The 19506-nt window shown below is 57.1% G+C and overlaps 2 protein-coding genes across 2 annotated transcripts; one reads left to right on the top strand and one right to left on the bottom strand.

Moving 5' to 3' along the window:
* Nucleotides 1-3650: 3650 nt before the first annotated feature.
* On the bottom strand, nucleotides 3651-8281 carry KISS1R (KISS1 receptor). Its single transcript, XM_084883258.1, is given in 6 exon segments — nucleotides 3651-4199; nucleotides 4202-4484; nucleotides 4644-4876; nucleotides 5102-5237; nucleotides 5781-5905; nucleotides 6633-8281. Coding segments are annotated over 6 exon segments (1155 nt in total). The 5' UTR covers nucleotides 6877-8281; the 3' UTR covers nucleotides 3651-4065.
* Nucleotides 8282-10307: 2026 nt separating this feature from the next.
* Nucleotides 10308-18572, top strand: R3HDM4 (R3H domain containing 4). Its single transcript, XM_084884773.1, has 8 exons — nucleotides 10308-10446; nucleotides 14277-14431; nucleotides 15075-15199; nucleotides 15629-15752; nucleotides 15902-15987; nucleotides 16384-16469; nucleotides 16555-16610; nucleotides 17560-18572. Exons 1-8 carry the CDS (start codon nucleotides 10367-10369, stop codon nucleotides 17661-17663), a joined length of 816 nt encoding a protein of 271 aa, XP_084740899.1. The 5' UTR covers nucleotides 10308-10366; the 3' UTR covers nucleotides 17664-18572.
* The last annotated feature ends 934 nt before the right edge of the window (nucleotides 18573-19506 follow it).

Here is a 19506-nt window from a genome sequence, read left to right as displayed (position 1 = left end):
AGCAATCGGGAGCACATAATGAATTTCGCCTAAATTATATTTGCTTTTATAAGAACCCAGTTGTAAAATGTAATTTTTAAGATACAATATTTTTTCATGGAAGGGGCCCAGGAGACAAAGGTTCCCAAGACACTGGAAATGAATTGTGTGGCTCTGCTTGACCCATTTTGCAGCGGGAAAACTTTCAGCAAAGGTCCAGTTTGGGATATGTATGAGCTTTGTATAGCCCACCCAGGGAAGCTAGGAACTTCCGTGGGGTGCGCGCGCCACCTGCCGGGAACCTGCGGAGCTGCAGTCTCGAGGCAGGACTAGCGCCGTCACGCCAAGGCTCCCGTCTGGGGCCGCTAGATGGCGCCACATCGTCTGAAAACCAGTTTGCTGAGTCTGATGGGGAAACAGGCCCGCTGAGTTTTTTTCTCCTACCCTGTTTCCCCGAAAATAAGACAGTGTCTTATATTAATTTTTTTCTCCCAAAGTTGCGCTAGGTCTTATTTTCAGGGGATGTCTTATCTTTCCATGTGCTAGGTCTTATTTTCGGAGGATGTCTTATTTTCAGGTATGTAGCGCCTTCTGAATGCCTGCTCCATGGTGGTGTTGCTCGATAAAATGCAGTACTGGGCCGAAACCGGTTTGGCTCAGTGGTAGAGCGTTGGCCTGCGGACTGAAGGGTCCCAGGTTCGATTCCGGTCAAGGGCATGTACCTTGGTTGCAGGCACATCCCCAGTGGGGGGTGTGCAAGAGGCAGCTGGTCGATGATTCTCTCTCATCGATGTTTCTAGCTCTCTATCTCTCTCCCTTCCTCTCTGTACAAAATCAATAAAATATATATATATTTTTTAAAATGCAGTACTGGGCCCAACCTATTTGGCTCAGTGGATAGAGTGTCAGCCTGTGGACTGAAGGGTCCCGGGCTCGATCCCCATCAAGGGCACATGCCGCGGTTGCAGGCTTGATACCCAGTAGGAGGATGTGCAGGAGGCAGCTGATCAATGATTCTCTTTCACTGATATTTCTTCCCCCCTCCCTTACTCTCTGAGATCAATAAAATATATTTTGCAATGAAATACAGCACTGGTTTTAAATTTGAATATCATATAAAAGACGAAAAATTTTAGGTATATCCCAAATATTGCACGGGATATACTTATGCTAATTTTTTTTTTTTCATAGTTTATCTGGGCTTGAAATTAACCCCTCTTCCTACTCACCCAGACGCTTGGGGCTACCTTGGCCCTGGGCTCATCCTCCCCCTCCCAGATGACTGGTCTGACAGCCCAAAAGATAAGAAGAATAGCCACAATAATTAAATGACACATTGAAAGCCATCACCACTTTCCTTGGATCATATCCCCTCCCTGCTGAGAAGTTTCCCATAATTCCCATAAACCTGGGGAACAACCCAACTCACCCCTGCTGTTTGTAAGGCTCCCCCCGCCTCTCCCCTCCTCTGTCTCCCTTTCTCAGGGCCTGAGGTCTCTGGTCTTGAATGTGACAATGTGGGGTCTTCTGCAGCCCCTCTCCTAAAGCACATGGCATTGCCATCTTCTCGGGGGCATTCCCCCAGCTTGCCCCCCATTTTTCAGGCCCAACTGTCCATGAGAGTCCAAAGCCCAGGAGACAGGTCCAGGGGAACTGCCCCCTCTCCTGGAGCCACGTTCTGCTCAGCCCTTGCAGGATCCCAGCCTCTAGCCCAGGGCTGCCTGCAGTCTAACGGCAGCAGGTGGCAGGGAGGCCTCCACCTTTGGGCTATTACACACCCAGCAGCTGATACCCCCGCCACACACACACACACACCTGAGGGAGGGCCCAGACGTCTGCCTGGGGAGGAGGAGGCTAAAGACCCAGGTGAGCTGGGGAAGGAAGCCATCTGTAAGGGGCCGGGCCGCAGCTCAGTCTCCAAAACACAGGGACCCCCTCCACACCCAGAAAGAGTCCAGCAGATCAGAGTGCACTTCTGTCCCAGGCAAGTGCCTGAGCCGCCCTGTGCTCCATTTCCCCCTCTGTGCAATGGGTCAGTGTTAATTCATTCCTTGCACAGTACTGTGAGGCCTGTATTTCCCTCTGTTATAAGGTCCCCTCCAGCCCCACCCCCCTCTAGGGATTTCTCCAGTCCACCACACAGATCCTGCGTCAGGGCCTGTGCACTGGCTGTGCCCTCCATCCGGTGCGCTCTTCCCCCACCTCTGAGTTCCGTTCACACTCCTTGGCCTCCCCTCGTAGGAAGCTTTCCTGGACGCATTCTAGTTCATCACAAACGGGCACACGTTTTCCCTGGTGACCCTTCCCACTGCCATCACACTGCATCTCTCTAGGTCACATGTGTCAAACACAAGGCCCGCAGGCCAAATCCAGCCCGCCAGGCCTTGCAATGTGGCCCGCACCGCGCTGTCATCACTGCACTCCGCTGTCAGTTTATGACATCGTCAGTTTATGACTGTTCAGTAAACCATTCGGCCCGCGATTTAGGCTGGATTTTAGATTTTGGCCCCTTCTCTGATTGAGTTCGACAAAGCCTCTCAGCCTGGCTCCGCCTCCCGCCCAGCCATACCACCACAAACCTGGGTGGTGTGGAGAGCCATCCTGTCCCCACATAACTGGGGAGGGCGGGGCCTTCCAAGATGCGGGCAGCTGTCTCTCAGGGCAACGAAGCCTTCAGCTCGCAGGGCTGTTTGGGAGACTGCACTAAGACTAAACCATCCAGAGGTGGGGTTCCCCCCCCACACACACACACACACACTCCACCCCGCTGTGGAACCTGGTGGGATTCTGACAGCTCGGTGTGGGAAAGTGAGGCTTTGGGACTCCTGAGCCCAGGCCGCAGGAAGCACGGAGCTTCTGCCTCTAAAGCCCCACACTGGCCACTAAGCGCGGAGCTTCTGCCTCTAAAGCCCCACACTGGCCACTAGGGGGTAGCTTTCTCCCAACTCACTGGCCCAGCCAACACCGCATGGTGGCAGCACTGCCAGGCTGGAGGCCCACCACCCCACAGAATAACGACAGAGGCTGAATGGCTGTTCTGAGACGCTCTGTCTGGGCCAGTTTGTTACCCAGCCATCTATCCTGCCTCTTGCACAGCAGCTCCATGCTCTGTGCCCCAGGGAGGTGTTCCCAGCCTCCAGATAGCAATGATAACAGCCTGTTCCGCCATTTTAAAATGCACAATGTGTTCACATTTAAGGGTTTTTACTTACTGATTTTATTTTTTAAATTGTTTTTTAAAAATTGATTAAAAAAAAAGAAAAAAGAAATAGATAGGAATATCAATGAGAGAGAAATATCCATGGGCTGCCTCCTGCAGGACCCCTACTGGGGATTGGTGGGCTTTATTGACTGATTTGAGAGGGGGCGGACATTGATTTGCTGTTTCACTTATTTATGCATTCGTTGATTGATTCTTTTTTTAAAATATATTTTATTGATTTTTTACAGAGAGGGAGAGAGATAGAGAGCTAGAAATGTCGATGAGAGAGAAACATCGACCTGCTGCCTCTTGCACACCCCCTATTGGGGATGTGCCTGCAACCAACGTACATGCCCTTGACTGGAATCGAACCTGGGACCCTTCAGTCCGCAGACCGACACTCTACCACTGAGCCAAACCGGTTTCGGCCATTGGTTGATTCTTGTATGTGCCCTGACCAGGGATTGAAATCACTATCTGCACGTATTAGGGCGTTCGCTGTAACCAACTCAGCTACCTGGACAGGGAGTGTTCGAATTTTAATACCGCTGACAATGGGATGAATCTTTCAATCATACAGTATACCGAGTGAAAACATCTATCGGTGCTTCCTGGAAAGTTCCAGACGTTGGGTGCCGGCATCAAAGTATCTTCAATTTCAGGACATAAAGAAATAATAATCACAATACCAACAACTGCAAACATCACAGCCAGTTTGTAACAAACCTTACAGAGGACACAACATTTTTACTAAGATGATCTTGGACAAAAACAAAGGTATTAATAACGGAATCACGGCAACTGCTGTTCAAGCAACACCCGTTCCAGAGGGAGGCCCACCTCGGTTCCACCAGAGTCGGCTCAGAGAGGGGCAGCGTGTTCCCTCAGGACGCACAGCCCTGGCCCGCTGCCTCCCGGCTTCGTCGTCGCCCTGGGGTGGCGGAGGGAGGCGGGGCGGGGCGGTCCGGGGGCCCGGGGCGCCCGGGGCGCGGGGGCCGCTGGGGGCGCGGGCGGCGCAGGCGCAGGCGCAGACGCGGCGCAGGGCCCGCCGGAAGTGCGCGCCCAGGAAGGCGTAGAGCAGCGGGTTGAGCGCGGAGTTGCTGTAGGACATGCAGTGCGCCCAGATCTTGAGCGCGTAGGCCGCGTAGCTGCGGGGGTGCCAGGAGCCCGACGGGCCCAGCGCCTGCAGCACCAGGAACAGCTGGATGGGGCCCCAGCAGACCGCGAAGAGCAGCACCACGGCCGCCACCAGCCTGGACACCCTGGCCCGCACAACGTCCGCCCGCTCCGCCAGCATCTGCCCCTGATGGGGGTGGGAGGAGGAGGGGCTGTGGAACCTTCCCCCGGAGCTGCCCTCCTGTCACCCCCTCAGATTCCCCCGATGTGCCTTCCCCGCCCCCCCCCCCCCCCCCCGCCGTGCCCATCCCAGCCCGGCTCCGCCTCCCCCCAGCCCGCCGCGCACCTGCCGGGAGCTGTCGGCGGGCGCCGGGCTCAGGGCGGCGCGGCCCAGGTGGCGGAGCATGGCCCCATAGCAGGCGCAGGTTCCGGCCAGCGGCAGCAGGTAGAGCGCCAGCAGGTTGTAGAGCGCAAAGGCGCGCTCCAGGGCGCGGCTGGGGAAGGCCTCGCTGCAGTAGGTGCGCGGCCCCGGCGAGAGGCGGTGCAGGGCGAGCACCGGCGCCGACACGGCCGCGGAGCCTGCACCACGGGCGCAGCTGAAGGCCTCGCCCGGGGACCAGCGCCAGGAGGGGCCGGGGCCCTGGTCTCCCGGGCGCCTCCCCAGTCTGCGCGCTCAGGGGTTCTCCTCGGGCAGCGCCATGGTGCGCATTTCCCGACGCCCAGAGGGAGATGGTGAGAAGGAAGGCGCCCAGGGCACGAGGAGGGCTTGTCCCCCCACCCCGTGTGCTCCCGCGCTGCACTCACCCACCCAGATGGCCAGGCTGACGGACAGCGCCAGGCGGGGCGTGCGGCGGTGCAGGGCGCGCAGCGGGAACACCGTCACGTACCAGCGGTCCACGCTCATGGCGGTCAGGGTGGCGCATGTAGCCTGCACGGAGACCTGGAGGGCCGGGAGCTTGGCGTGGGGTCTGCCTTGTCTGTGTCCACACTTCGGGTCCCCCTCCGCTCCCCCCTCCCACCCACACACACAAATGTTCAAACACACAGGGCGTGTCCTGGGAGGGTCTTCAGGACCCACAAATGAAAGGGTCAGGAGAGGGGTGATACCAGAGAGGACCCCAGAATAGTGAGGGCTTGAGGGCACCACTGGGGCCTTCTGAGACCCAGAGACTGAGACAGGGAGAGGCAGAGCCATCCTAGGGGCCGGTGGGAGGGGCAAGAACCCGCATCACCCTCCGGTGCTCATCTCCAACACCCAGTGCCTCCTGTAGCCCTGCCCTACCCATTGCTGGGGTCCTCCGCCCCCCACCAACCCACTTCCCACTGGGCTACACCTTCTCCCAGCCTATCCACCAGGCTGACTCACCCCCACCCCCCTACCAACCCACTTCCCACTGGGCCCCATCCTCCCCACTGCACCCACCTGCCCACACCCAGACCTGCCCCCTGGCTCCCAGCCCCTCTCCCCCAGCCCACGGCCCACCTGCTGAATGTAGTTGACAAACTTGCACATGAAGTCACCCAGCACCCAGGCAGGCAGCGGGTAGAGTAGGGCGGTGAAGGGCACACAGCACAGCAGGAAGGTCACGTCAGTGGCCGCCAGGTTGGCTGCAGGCAGGGGAAGTTTCGGCTCTGGACATGGGGCCTCCGCCTCCCAGCGCTTCTGGCCCAGTTCCCTGGCACCCACCTTTGTCTGAGTGACCAGCAGGTCAGCTCCAGAAGGCCCCCTACATCCCCCAATCTCCCCCTTTTACACTTCAAACATCCCCCACACCGACTTCACAGCTATCAAGCTTCAATGGGCTCACCCCTGTCTGGGCTGGGAGAGCCAGAGCAGGCCCCTGTCCCTCTGAGCCTCAGTTTTCTCCTCTGCAAATTGGAGACAGTGGTGCTGGCCCAACACCCACCATCGATGGAGAACACGAACTGAGCACTCACCTGCGTGGTGGGTCATCCCGTCACACAGGTGTGCAAACTGAGCCAAAAACTGTGGCAGAAATTGCAAACTGGGAGCCCAAGGACCAAGCAGCCCCTCCCCTCCACTGCTTTTATTCATCGAACACTGTGTCCTACGACCGCATTTCAATCAGACATCTTCCTGGAGAGGCAGGGGCGAGCTCTCCAAGCCACACTCTCCAACCTTTGATGTGCTGCGACCGCAGGAACCCTCCAACGCCCGCTGGGGACCTCTAGCCTAAGGCAGGGGGCCAGGAGGGAGAGGAGCGGAGACCCGGGGGAGACGCCTCTCTGGCAGGGCCAGGGCACCGCTAGGGGGCGCTCCCGCCTCTCCGCCCTCGTGGGGACAGGGGGCTGGCAGATACACCCAGGGGCTCACCGATGTAAAAGTTGGTCACTGTGCGCATCTGCTTGTGGCGGCAGATGACGAAGATGACCAGCGAGTTCCCGGTCAGGCCGAGCAGCATTAGGGCGCCAAAAAAGAGCGGCACGAGCCAGGCGTCCACGGACCACACCGCGGGGGCCGGGCCGTCCGAGGCGTTGGCGCCGCAGCCCGGACAGCCCGAGGCGTCGGCCGGCGCCCACCGGGACGCATTGGGCCCCGAGCTGGCCAAGGCGCGCATGACTCTGCCGCCCTCTCCCTATCGATCGCTCCCCGGGACCGCCGCCCGGGGATGCACCTGCGGATCCCGGGAAGGATCTCGGCCGGAAGCCACCGTGGTTTGGAAGGTGGCTCCTAGGGGCTCAGCTACGCCTCTGCTCTAGCCGCACCGCCTCGCATTTATACCCCGTTCCCTCCTGATCCCCGCCTTCCTGCCCCTCCTGCAGGCGCTCTCCGCTCCTTCCCCTGCCAGGAGCCCTTCGCCCGCTCAGCAACCTTCCCCCATTCTCTCCTCCCCCTGAACGGCGGTGAGAGAGAGCACTGGAGCAGCGGAACTGGAGGAAGGGCTGGGGCAGAGCGGGATGGGATGGGGTAGGATTTGGGTTGCTGCAAATCAGACCCCTTAGGCGTGTCCACCTCCCAGCTCATGGGCAGCTATTGGCAGACACCGGTACCGCTGCTGGTAGGTGCCCGGTGGTGGATGCTGTTTACCAGAAAACTCACCCCTAGAAATGGACTCCATAGACTGGCCCAGTGGTCGGCAAACTCATTAGTCAACAGAGCCAAATATCAACAGTATGATTGAAATTTCTTTGGAGAGCCAAATTTTTTAAACTTAAACTTCTTCTAGCGCCACTTCTTCAAAATAGACTCGCCCAGGCCATGATATTTTGTGGAAGAGCCACACTCAAGGGGCGAAAAAGCCGCATGTGGCTCGAGAGCCGCAGTTTGCCGACCACAGGACTAGCCTATGTACCAGGATGGCCGCCATTGTGGAGTACTTTGCAGCAGAGAATAAGACGCTACCATTTGTTAAAAAAGACTAAAATGGGGAGAAACGAAGAGCTTTGCACAGGCATCAGACCACATCAGCTATCTCCAGGGGGGAGAACAAAGAGCCAGGTGGAGGGGAATGTCTCCTTGTTCACTCTTTTTATACTTTTCAAGTTGTTCTGGGCAACTTAGAATAAAAACCAGGGGAGAGAAGTCCATGTGGGATGCTAAGAGGAACAGGTTGGATGGAGAGAGAGGAACTGTTTGGGGAAAGCTGCAGAGTTGAGTGGGTCTGAGGGAGCACTCAGCAGTGGCTGAACCTTCGAGGTGGGGGCTTTGGGGAACAGCAGCAGCTCCCTGCCAGGCCAGGGGTCCAGGAGGTTGGAAGAAAGTGTGCCAGAAGCCAATCTCAGCACGTCAGCAAGGGCTGAATCTTCTGGGATGGCTGAGGGCACTTCCCCAAACCTGAAAAGGATTTGCATAGATGATTGCTTGCTGCCAGACAGCTGAGGGCATCTTAATCTACATGTCATTGCCTCATCCTGGCCAAACACCTGAACAGCTGGAGGTAATTTACCAATCTAACAATGGCTTCGATATACCAAAACCTGGCCTTTGAAGCGTATATCTACCTTGCATTAGGACAATTTGTGTTAACAAATAGCCAGCGGTCCTGAGACAAGGAAAATTTAGTTCCTTTAGCTAAGCTCCTCTGGCCCCCCAAATGCCTTCCAAAATTATGTTTAGTCTCTGGACTCTTATTTAATTTACACACAGCGCTTCTCCAGATTACTGAACCCTTCTAGATGCTGCATCAAGACCTGCAGTCCAGACTCTGGGAACGAGGCCCTGTCAGGTCGAGGCTCAGGCTGCATACTCTAGGATTGGCACATTTATTGAGCAGATATCATCATGGGTCAGAGCAGGAGGCAAACATTTTTAGCCCCCAGAAGCCCCCCCCCACTTCTTTCTTCTCTTCTGATGTGCATCACCATTAATTTCTTTTGCATCTTTGCACATTTATCTACATGAAGTCACAGCATGAGCTCTTTAGGGAGGGAGGTCTTTTAATTGTTCCTCCTTTTTTTTTCTGCCCTCCATTGCTCTTTATATATATATATATATAATTGATTTTTTTTTTACAGAGAGGAAGAGAGAGGGATAGAGAGTTAGAAACATCAATGAGAGAGAATCATCGATGAGCTGCCTCCTGCACACCCCCTACTGGGTATGTGCCCACAACCAAGGTACATGCCCTTGACCGGAATCGAACCTGGGACCCTCCAGTCCACAGGCCAATGCTCTATCCACTGAGCCAAACCGGTTAGGGCTCCAATTGCTCTTTAAAAAAAAATATTATCCCCATCACCATTTATCCATCTATGCCCCCTTCCACCTCCACCCACCCCCACCGCTACAATCTCCCCCTTGCTCCTTATTTGTTAAGATATGCTGGGTGATTTCTTCTGTACAATTTGCACCTGACTGGGTCTGGCAGGTTCCATCCCTGTGGTGTAGGTTCCCCACTTTCCTTGTAGACGGAAGGGAGGAGCCTGGATGTTGGAGCAGGTTTAATTCTGTGCTCTAAGTCCTCCCATGGCTCCTCAGTGCCTTCGGGACCAAAACCAGATCTGTCATCACCAGGCTCAGGGGTCTGCCCCTCCCCTCCAGCTCTACTCCCCCTGCCTCCCACTCCCTCCCTGCTCTGGCCACTCTGCATTGGCCGTTTGTTCTCCCAGAGGCTCCTCTTCCTCTCCCTGTGGGTGAGGGCGGGGTCTGTCTTGGTCACTGCTGGGTCCACAGAGCCCAGAAGTGGCCCCGTGAAACAGGAGGCTTCTGTTGAATGAATAAACCCAAAATGCCCAAAGTGCTGGCATCCCAATTTTTTGGGTTTTAGTCCTCACCCAAAGATATATGTGTGATTTTGATTGCTTTTTTAAAAACAGGAAGGGAGAGAGAAACATCCATTGATTGTCTGTGCCCACACTGAGGGTCAACCCCCCCCCCACACACACACACACAAATGTCCAAACACTCAGGCGCACACAGCGCATGTCCTGGGATGGTCTTCAGGACCCACAAATGAAAGGGTCAGGAGAGGGGTGATACCAGAGAGGACCCCTGGCTCCCCAGCCCCCAGCCCCCAGCCCCCAGCCCACCTGCTGAATGTAGTTGACCTTGGGATTTAACCTGCAACCTGGGTATGTGCCCTGACTCAGCCACTACCTTTGCTCGTGCTGGACGACGCTGGAACCAGCCGAGGCACACTGAGGAGTCCTACTTTCAGAGATGGGTAAACTGAGGCATGCAGCTGGTGCTCCAGGGGCTACACTTTCACGACCGACAAGGAGGGAGCTGGTGGAAGAAAGGCCGGTGGGTGCTCGGAGAGGGGTGGGGAGCATGTCATTCATCCTTCCCCTGCCTCCCAGGTCTCCCTTCCGTCCCGTTATCCAGGCCTCAGTTTCCCATTCCCGGCTGGCGCCCCTCCATGCCCGCAGCCTGGGTTTGTGGCCGCCGAACCTCTACTCCCTAAACCCCCTCATTTTTTCGGGTCCCCCGTCTGGGGCTGGGTGCCCCCTCCCACCGCAGCCCGGGGTTGCACCGCCTTCCTGGCAGCGACCCCGCCCCGCACGGCAGCCCCGGGATCCGCCCCGCCCGCCCCCGGCGCCGTCACTTCCTGCCCGGCCCGCGGAGGCCTGGCCGGCGGCGGCGGCGGCGGCGGCTGGGCCCTCCGAGCCATGGTCGCCCTGGAGCAGCCGGAGGGCGGCCCGGAGGCGGCGGCGGCGGCCGGGGGCGGCCCGGGCGGGCGGCGGACGCTGTGAGCGCGGGGGGCGGGCGGGCGCCTCCCCGGGCTCCGGGCTCCCTCCTCCACCTCCCGCTGGCCGCAGCCCAGCCCTCCCGCCCCTTTCCTCGGGGACACCCCCGACGCCGGTGGGATGGGGGGCTGATGGTGTCCGCGCGTTTTCCCGGGGAAATCCCGTTCCCACCGCCCGCGGGGTGTTTGCTGGGCGGAGGGCGGGGGGTGGAGGGCCCCGGGGCCCTGGAGTCCCAGGTGCCGAGCCGGCTGGGGTCCCGGGAGCAGCTGTCACCGCTCGGCCCGGCGGCCGCTGGGTGGTGCCCCCAGGCTTTTGTCCACACGCGGGGTTCATGCCCCCCACGCCGGGCAATCACCCCACAGCCAGGGCTAGACCCCCACCTGGATTACCACCTCCTTCCTGGGTGCACAGGGTTTATCTCCGGCTGCAAACCCAGATTAACGGGGCTGGAAGGGGGGTGGAGGGGCTAAAAACCCGGTCAGCCGGAGCCCGTCTGTCCTCGGAGGGAGCCGGGAAGCCAGGGGAGCGAACCCATATGGGTGGAGACACCCCTCCTCCATAAGAGTGTGGGTCCTGTGGGTCTCAGGCTTCCTTTGAACCCTGGAGTTTAGGCAGAAACTCGTCCTGTGCCTCAGTTTCCCCCCTTGTTAAATGAGAGAATAACAGTGGCCTCTTCTCAGAGTGGCTGGGGGTTGGGGGGGTGGGTGACCCTGTGTCCCTGAGGTGCCCAGCACAGGGTGTCCATTTTTTTTATTATCTTAAACATCCTATTAATTGTGGTTTTATTATCATTTTTAAAGGATCGTATTGTCTTATTATATTTGTTATTACTTTATTGTTATTTATTATTAGCTTATGTTATCTCATCTGGGCATTTGCCTGAGGGCCTCCTGGTCTCTACAGATACCGGTATTTACCGGAATGAGAGATAACACCTCTCTGAAGAGGCCTTGACCACAAAAGTGCGGATTTACCTGCCAGGTGTGTTACTCTGACCTGCACAGAGTGCCCCCCACCTCTGTGTTTTGGGGTGTGTGGCCACTGCTGGCCTCACCCCAGGCTGAGTCATCTCTACCCCAAGCCCTCTTGGTTTCCTGCTAGGGAAGTAGGTTTCTGTCTTGCCCGTCCCTGAGGGAGGGGACAGGTCAGAGGAGGTGATTTTTGGGCTGGGCAACCATGTCGAAATTCCCCATTTCAGGGAGCAGAATTGGGGGCCACAGGGTCTGCCCTCCCAAACCCAACCGGACTTAGCAGCTGTTCACCATGGGGCCTGTCCTCGGTGCACACATTTCCTGAGGACTGCTGGAGCCTCAGTTTCCCCATCTGCAGAGTGGTCTTTTTGGGTGGCACAGAGAGTGGGTGAACAGCCATGAGCACCCGCTGTGGGGCCGGTGTTGGGGACACAGCGGCGACCAAAACGACCTCGCCCTGTGTCCTCTTTGCACAGGTCTAGCAAGGAAGGTGAGGATTAAGGACTAAACACGTACATGGACCAGCTGATCTTGGATGCCCATTGGTGACGCATGCAAACAGGGCTGATGGGGCTAGCGGGGGCTGAGGCAGTTTCTGGGGAGGTGACATTTGAGCAGAGGCCAGAAAGAGCTGAGAAAGGGTGCTTCCGGCATAGGCTCAGCACATGCAAAGGTCCTGAGGTGGGTGGTTTCTGGCTGGTGTGAGACATGGAGGGAATCCCTGTGGCGGGAGCAGAGGAAGCCCCCAGAGGGGAGATGGGGTTGGGTATTGATGCTTTGCCAAGTAGAGATCATTTTATATAAAGTTTACACTGATAGTCAACACCCCTCCCCCCAGCCTTTATAACAAGTAGGAGTTCTGGGAAACTGTGCCCTGCCCCCTTTATGCCTTGTCCCCTCTGTGTCTTGATTGGGGGTCCCAGGCCCTCCGTAGCCACGTGTTTCTTATCTCCTGCTGGAATCTGGGTGAAGTCAGGAGGCTTGAGTTGATGGTGGACTCATTTTACAGTGCTCAGCTCAGCACCTGAGGCCCATAAGAGGGTCGTAAGCCCCCTAAATGCCTGGGAACAAGACAGACAGGGTCTCCCACACCAGGTCAGGGGAGAGCTGGGCCTTTGTCTGACAGTGCTAGGGAGCCAGGGTGAGACAGGGGAGGGACCTGTTGGGTCTTAGGTGGGCTTTCGTCTGAGGTACCGACCACAGATCTGTGAACTCACATGTGAAGCAAGAGGCTTCCTTCTGTTGTATGGGGGAGGTCTGTTCAGACTCAGGTTCAAATCTTAGCTCTGCGCCTACTCTGGAGGTGCCGGGAAGCCCTTCTCTCAAAGAGCCCAGGCCCTAAGGGCTGGTGCTCTCTCACTGCGGCCTGCCCTGCTCTGATGTCTGATAGCTCCCCCAGGATGTGGCTTCTCTTATCTGCCCAACCAGGCTGCCATCCTGGACTCTGTCCAGCTCCTGGAGTGGAGACCTAGGCTCTGGAGCCCCAGGGAGGCCAGGGGTGAATCTAGAGGTTGGGTTGGGCGTGCTTGAGGCTCAGGAGTCAATTCTCAGGGCGGAGCCTGTGCTGACTTGATATGTGAATGCTCACCCCAGGGATGTTGCTGTGATCGTTGGTGTGGCTGAGGGGATGAGCTCCCCATCACAGGAGGAAACCAAGCATGTGGGGGTTGGGATGCCAGGGGAGGGTGCCTGTCCCAGCTTCTGGCTTTGAGTGTCCTCTCCCAGACTCGGAGGCACCCACAGGGATTTTCTGGGATATCTGATCCAGCAGTTCGTGTGTGTGTGTGTGTGTGTGCATGTGTGTGTGCACCTACTGTGTGCCAGGCATAGCTGTGAGTGCCCCAGGAGAGGTTATGATCTGGGAGAGGTGAGGAGTCCTCAGTGGAGTAGAATGTTCAGTGATCCAAAAACCAAAGCAACAAAGTATTGCACTGAAGAGGTTGCGGTCTTATGGAGGAAGTTTCAACAGAAGCCAAAAGGAAGTGAACCAGGCAGAGGGCACAGCCGGCGCAAAGGCCCAGAGGTGGGGCTGTGCCTGGCTTATTGGAGGAGCAACATGAAATGACAGGAGTGAATGAGGGAAGGTCCATGGGGAGGGGGATCCTGGAACCCCAAACATTTGAGAGCCAGAATCCACTCTTGCCCTGCACCGGGAGGTTTCTGAGCCCAGCAGGGACCATCCACACTCTGTGAGTCCGGTGGGGCCCCTCCTGTGGTTTGGTGTTGTCAGGGACTGACCGGAAAGCCCCAGCAACTTCTGGCCTTGAGGTTTCTACCCAAGAGCCCCCTGCTGCTCCTGTGCACCTGGCCTTCTGGTCCCCAGCAGGAGGCTTGGTGGCCCTGCTAATCCACCTCCATCGTTAATGCCATTTGCTCTGAGGAGGGCACATTAGCTGGAGGGGGGCACTCCGGCCCCCTCCCTGGTCCTGGTCCCTGGGCACATTGGGCAAGCTGGGCTCAGGCAAATCAAGCCTTTGAGAAACTCCCAGAGGATGGTGGTGTTCAAATCTGTACGCTCTGGGCCTCATCGCCTTACAGCTAAAATCTGGAAACCTGTGAGGGAGGGGGGCAGCTTTTCTCAGCCCCCACCTGATGTGTGGACTCAGGCAAGCGTCTTCTCGGAGCTTCCGTTTACTCGTCTGTCATCACAATTATGCCTGCGTTTCGGGCGATGTGACAATGAAACAAAATAAAATGTTAAGGGTCCAGGGCTACGTATAGGGCAGGGGGTGAGCTGCCGTTGCTGAGGGAAACCGAGCAGGTGAGGACCATGGTAGAATGGCAGCGGCAGGGTTCTGCCTGGGCGTCCTGGCCTGTCTTGGCCCTGAGGACTGCTCTCTGCCCTAACCCCCGGCCCACAGGCACCTTGCGGGATGCCTGCCCGCTCTAGCTGGCCCCCAGGTGAAGAGGTTCTCGGCCTCCAAGCGGAAGCAGCACTTCATCAACCAGGCCGTGCGGAACTCAGACCTGGTGCCCAAGGCCAAAGGGCGGAAGAGCCTCCAGCGCCTAGAGAACAGTGAGCAGGGGTCAGGGGTGCCTCCTGGGGGGTCCTAGGTCTCCGATGAGAACGGTATGCATGTTGGAATCATCGGCTGCCCTTACCATGAGCCTGGCCCTGAGCTGGGCGACCCTGGGCTGGGCCAGCGGGAACTTGAGGCATTGGAGCTGGGGCTTTAGAGGGTGTGTAGGAGTTCAACAAGGCAGGAAGAGGTAGGAGGAGTTCTGGAGGCTGGATGGTTTTCTGTACCTTCTGGGAGAGACAGTTGGAATGTGGAGGTGGGGAGGCTGGTACAATCCAGAGAATAAAAGCTATAAATATGGGGGGGGGGGCGGAAAGAAGCTATAAATATAGAGATGTTAGAGTGTCAGCCTGAGTACTGAAGGGCCTCGGGTTTGATTCCCGGGCAAGGGCACATACCTGGGTTGCAGGTTCAATTCCTGACCCCAGTCAGGGTGTGTGTGGAAAGCAACCAATAGATGTGTCTCTCTCACATTGACGTTTCTCTCTCTCCCCCCTCCCTCCCTCCCATTCTCTAAAAATCAATGGGAAAAATATCCCCATGAGAATTAACAAAAAATATAAATAGAGATGAGGGGGAGGAAGCCTGGAGGGCCCCCAAGGCCACACCCCAGCTCAGAGACCATCTGTTTCCATCCAGCTCAATACCTCCTGACCCTGCTGGAGACGGACGGGGATGCACGTGGCCCGGAGGATGGGGACCTGGCGCCCCCCGCGGCACCTGGCATCTTTGCGGAGGCCTGCAGCAACGAGACCTACGTGGAGGTGGGGCTCCCTGCGCCCTCACTCACCCCCTCTGCTCCAGCCACACTGTTGCTGTTCCGGCTCCCACCACCAGGCATTGCCTGTGCCAGGGCCTCCACCAGGAGTCCCTTCTACCTCTGGCCCCTTGATAAATGCCCCTTCAGTCTTCAGTCTCCCTCTGGGTTCTTCAGACCAGGCTGGAGCCCCTCCCCACCCCCACCCCGGAACCCCCTAGCACCCATGACTCATCTGCTCATCTATTTAGATACCCCTCCCCAGTCAAGCAGGTCTCCAGGGGTCCCATGACTTCTGGCGGGTCCAGTGGGCAGAGGTGTCCGCAAGGAGTGTTTGTATACACTCTGTGGCCCGCCGTGTGCATTGGCCAGACGGGGAGACTGATGCCCGGAGATGCCCCGTCCTTAGCCCAGCGCCTGCCTGCCTCTGTTCCAGGTCTGGAATGACTTCATGAACCGCTCCGGGGAGGAGCAGGAGCGGGTCCTCCAATACCTGGAGGATGAGGGCAAGACCAAGGCCCGGAGAAGGGGTCCCAGCCGGGGGGTGGACCGGAGGAAAGGTGCGGCCTGCATGGGGGGTGGGGTCCAGACTTGTGGACGGGGGCCTGGCCCAGTGTGTGGGGCGGGACTAGGGACAGGTCGGGAGGCGCCCCACGGGGCGGGCAGGCAGTTTGCTTCAGCTGCCGCCCAAAGCCCTGGCCTCTTGCAGAGGACCCAGCCTACAGCCCCCGAGAATGCTTCCAGCGCATCAGCCGGCGCCTGCGAGCCGTTCTCAAGAGGAGCCGCATCCCCATGGTGAGTAGCAGGCTGGGCCCATCTTTCCCCGCCTGCCTGTCTCAGCTTTCCAGTTGGGGGTGGCACGAGGGCACCAGGTACATAGTGCACACGCTGCAGTGGAAACAGGGTGGGATACACGCCACTGAGATCAGAATGCAGGGCCTAGGGCTGGTCAAGGTGGGAGGGTCAGGGGCAATGAAGGTGGGCACAGCAGGATGTGTAGGAGTTCACCAGGCACAAGGTGCAGGCATCCAAAGATATGGAGATTTCTAAGTGCCTGGAATTCTTGGAACTCATTAAGTAGCCTCACGTTGTTGGTCAGAGGCCACATTTGAACCCCAGGCTTTGAGCTCTGGAGACTGTCCTGGGCAGGATCTCAGTGTCAGCCTGACCCCGGGCCTGTATCTCCTGCAGGAAACGCTGGAGACCTGGGAGGAGCGGCTGCTGGGGTTTTTCTCAGTATCTCCCCAAGCCGTGTACACGGCCATGCTGGACAACAGGTGACGGGTGGGGCGGGTGCAGCCAGCTCCCTGCATGTGTGCCTCGACCCCGGCCTGTGGCCACTCACCACCCATTCCTCCACAGCTTTGAGAGGCTCCTCCTCCATGCTGTCTGCCAGTACATGGACCTCATCTCAGCCAGTAAGTGCCTGGCGGCTCTGGGACCCTCCCAGCGAATCAATTCTGCCCATTCTGCCCCCAGAAACCGAGGCTACACGAGATGTTTACTAAATGGGAGGCTTCTGGAGGTTGCGGGGAGAGCGGGGGGAGAGAGCCTGAACAAAGCAGTGGTAGTGGAACTCTGCGTTAATTCCTCAGAGTACCTGTGGTCCTGGCCTCACACAGGGCGATGCTGTGGACACAGACCCCGCCTCCACCCACATCTTCAGAGCCAGGGGGGAGAGGGACCATGTGAGGGTGATGAAGCTGAGCCTCAAGGGGACCCCGGTGTCCGCAGGGTCCTCATTGAGCCATGCTCCCCTCTGCTGTGCCACACATGACTTCTGGGGCCCGTGTCCCCAGTTACAAAGGGTGGTTTTGGGACACCACTCTCTAGGGAAGGTGCTTGTAAGCCTTTGCTGCCTGTCTGGCTGTTTTCCTGCCCAGAGTTGCTTAGGAGACAGTTCCCATGGCAACCCAAGATGGTTCATCCACATGCTTGTCTTTGTTCTCAAATATCAGGATGGATGGGGGGTTTGGGGGGGGGCTTTTCTGCTGGAGTCCAGCTGGTGCGTGAACACGGCGGAGGAGGGGCCCTGGTAAACGGGGGAGCAGGAGAGAAGGCAGAAGTCTCCAGGTGGGACTGAGCTTCAGAGTCACCGCGAGGGTAGGGATGGAAGCAGACGAACTGGGAGGAGGCAGGACATTCGTTCCAGGCTGTGAGCATGCCCTTGGCCTCCGGCCTGGGTATCTCGGGGCCTCAGTCTGAGCATGGATAAGGAACAGAAAGGAGGAAACGGGTTGCAGATGGAAGTTCTCATGGATTTGGAGCTGCTCTTGTGAGCCTGTCACCGTCAGCCAGACCCCAAGTGCCAGCTTGCCATGCCTCTTGCATTTTTTTCATTCTTGCCCTATTTGTCACCTCTTGCAGGTGCCAACCTGGAGGGCAAGAGACAGATGAAGGTCAGCAATCGGCATCTGGACTTCCTGCCCCCTGGGCTGCTCCTGTCCGCGTACCTGGAGCAACGCAGCTGATGCCAATCTACCTGCCCCCCCCCCTTCAAGATTTCCTATACCTCCACTAAAATGTTTGTTAATTTTAGAATTTTAGTCATGCTGTCCCCTTGGGATGGCACTCTCATCCTAGCCCCATCCCATCCCAGCTCTTCCAGGGAAATGCTGGCAGCTGGAGCTGCCTTAGACTCTACGGGGCCCACAACTCCCTGCTCTGGTACTCGCATTTGGGTGGAGAGACCTCAGTCAGCTTTCTCAGCCCAGCCGGAAGCGTACGCGAGGAGGGAGGGGCTAGGTTTTTTATCACTTTTAATGAATTCGGGATGATGTGTTGTAGATTTTAAATTTTTTCTTTTGGGATGAAAAACCAAAAATGCCAACTGATAAATTGGGGGCTTTGTTCTAGTCCCTGCTTGACTTCCCTCCCAGTTTTTGGCTAGAATTGGGAGGGGGTGGGTGTCTCTGGGGTGCTGCCCCTCATCCCAGGAGCATTACGTGTTGTGTGTGTGTGCGCGTGTGCGCGTGTGCATGCTGGTGTCCTGCTACCCAGGACAGCAGCTGTGTCTTAAAGGCTGGTTTTACCCTCGTTGGGATGTGTGTTTCCTCCCCAGGTGCCTTTTGGTGGCTCTGGGGGCCCTGCCTGCTCTACAGCCCCTCCCTCCGTCTTTCCTCCTCTCTTCACACTGGGAGTCTGGGACTTCCAGCCAGAAGTCTCCACCCCCCACTGCCAACTTCCCCTCTCCGTGTTCCCTCACCACCATCCCCCTCCTACCCCGCCCCCCAGCCTGAGTCTGGTCTATAGCTTTGGGGTGTCACCCTGACCCGGCCACAGAAGCAGGGCTGGGGGACACCCCTCCATACACTGCCGTATGTGTGGCTATTGCGCTTTGGGAAAAGTGAATAATTCAATAAATTTCTGGTGCTCTGGTCTCCAGGTGTGGGGTTTTCTTTTGGGGCCAGGCAGGAGGCACAATAGGTGCTCAGGATGTGCATGGGTCCTGATCCCTGGGGGCGGTGGCTCTGGGGGAAGAGCTGAGTTGCTCCTGGAGGGTGAGGCAGGTGGTGGGAGACTGCTGGGAGCATCTGGGCGTCGGCTCTGCCATCCTGGCCCTTCCTGGGTGTCCAGGCTCAAACCCCAGCTCTGCCACTTTCCAGGTGGATGATCTCCAAAGAGTCACTAGTGAGGTTCCTGGTGTAGCCAGCACAAAACACCACACACCACAATAAAATATCCCTCACTGAGGCTGGAAACAAGGGTTTATTGGCTCCCAGTTCCGAAGGCCAGCAGTCCAAACTCAAAAGTGTCCCAAGACCTTGCTTCTTAACTCCCAGTGGCTCTGGTGTCCCTTAGTCCCACCTCCCTGGAGATGGAGAATTTACATTAATTATGGGGATTTCTGCCCAGGTTTGTCTCTTCTCCCCCATGTATGGATTTATTCAATCATAATTTATAGCAATGTGAGGCATGAGTATTCTACTTTGGACTATAATGGGGTATTGCTTAACTTTGTTATAGAAATGATTCCAAGTTTGGCTCCTGTATCTCTTTTGTTACTGATTTCAGAGAGGGAGAGAGGGGAAAAAAACATCAATGATGAGAATCATTGATTGGCTGCCTCCTGCTTGTCCCCCACTGGGAATCGAACCTGCAACCTGGAAATTGAGCCTGAAACCCAGGCATGTGCCCTGACTGGGAATTGAACCATGACCTTCTGGTTTCATAGATTGACACTCAACCACTGAGCCACACTAGTGGGGCTCCTGTCTTTTTTTTTTTTTTTTTTTTTTTTTTGAGAGTTACATATGTCCCCTTTTTTCCACACTAACCCCTTACAGCCTCCCCTCCCCCTTACCCCCACCTCCT

Source organism: Pipistrellus hanaki (assembly GCF_964339955.1).
Source record: "Pipistrellus hanaki genome assembly, chromosome: 5".
NCBI lineage: Eukaryota > Metazoa > Chordata > Mammalia > Chiroptera > Vespertilionidae > Pipistrellus > Pipistrellus hanaki.
The sequence above is the reverse complement of the archived record's forward strand: the minus strand, read 5'-3'. Positions and strand labels throughout refer to the sequence as shown.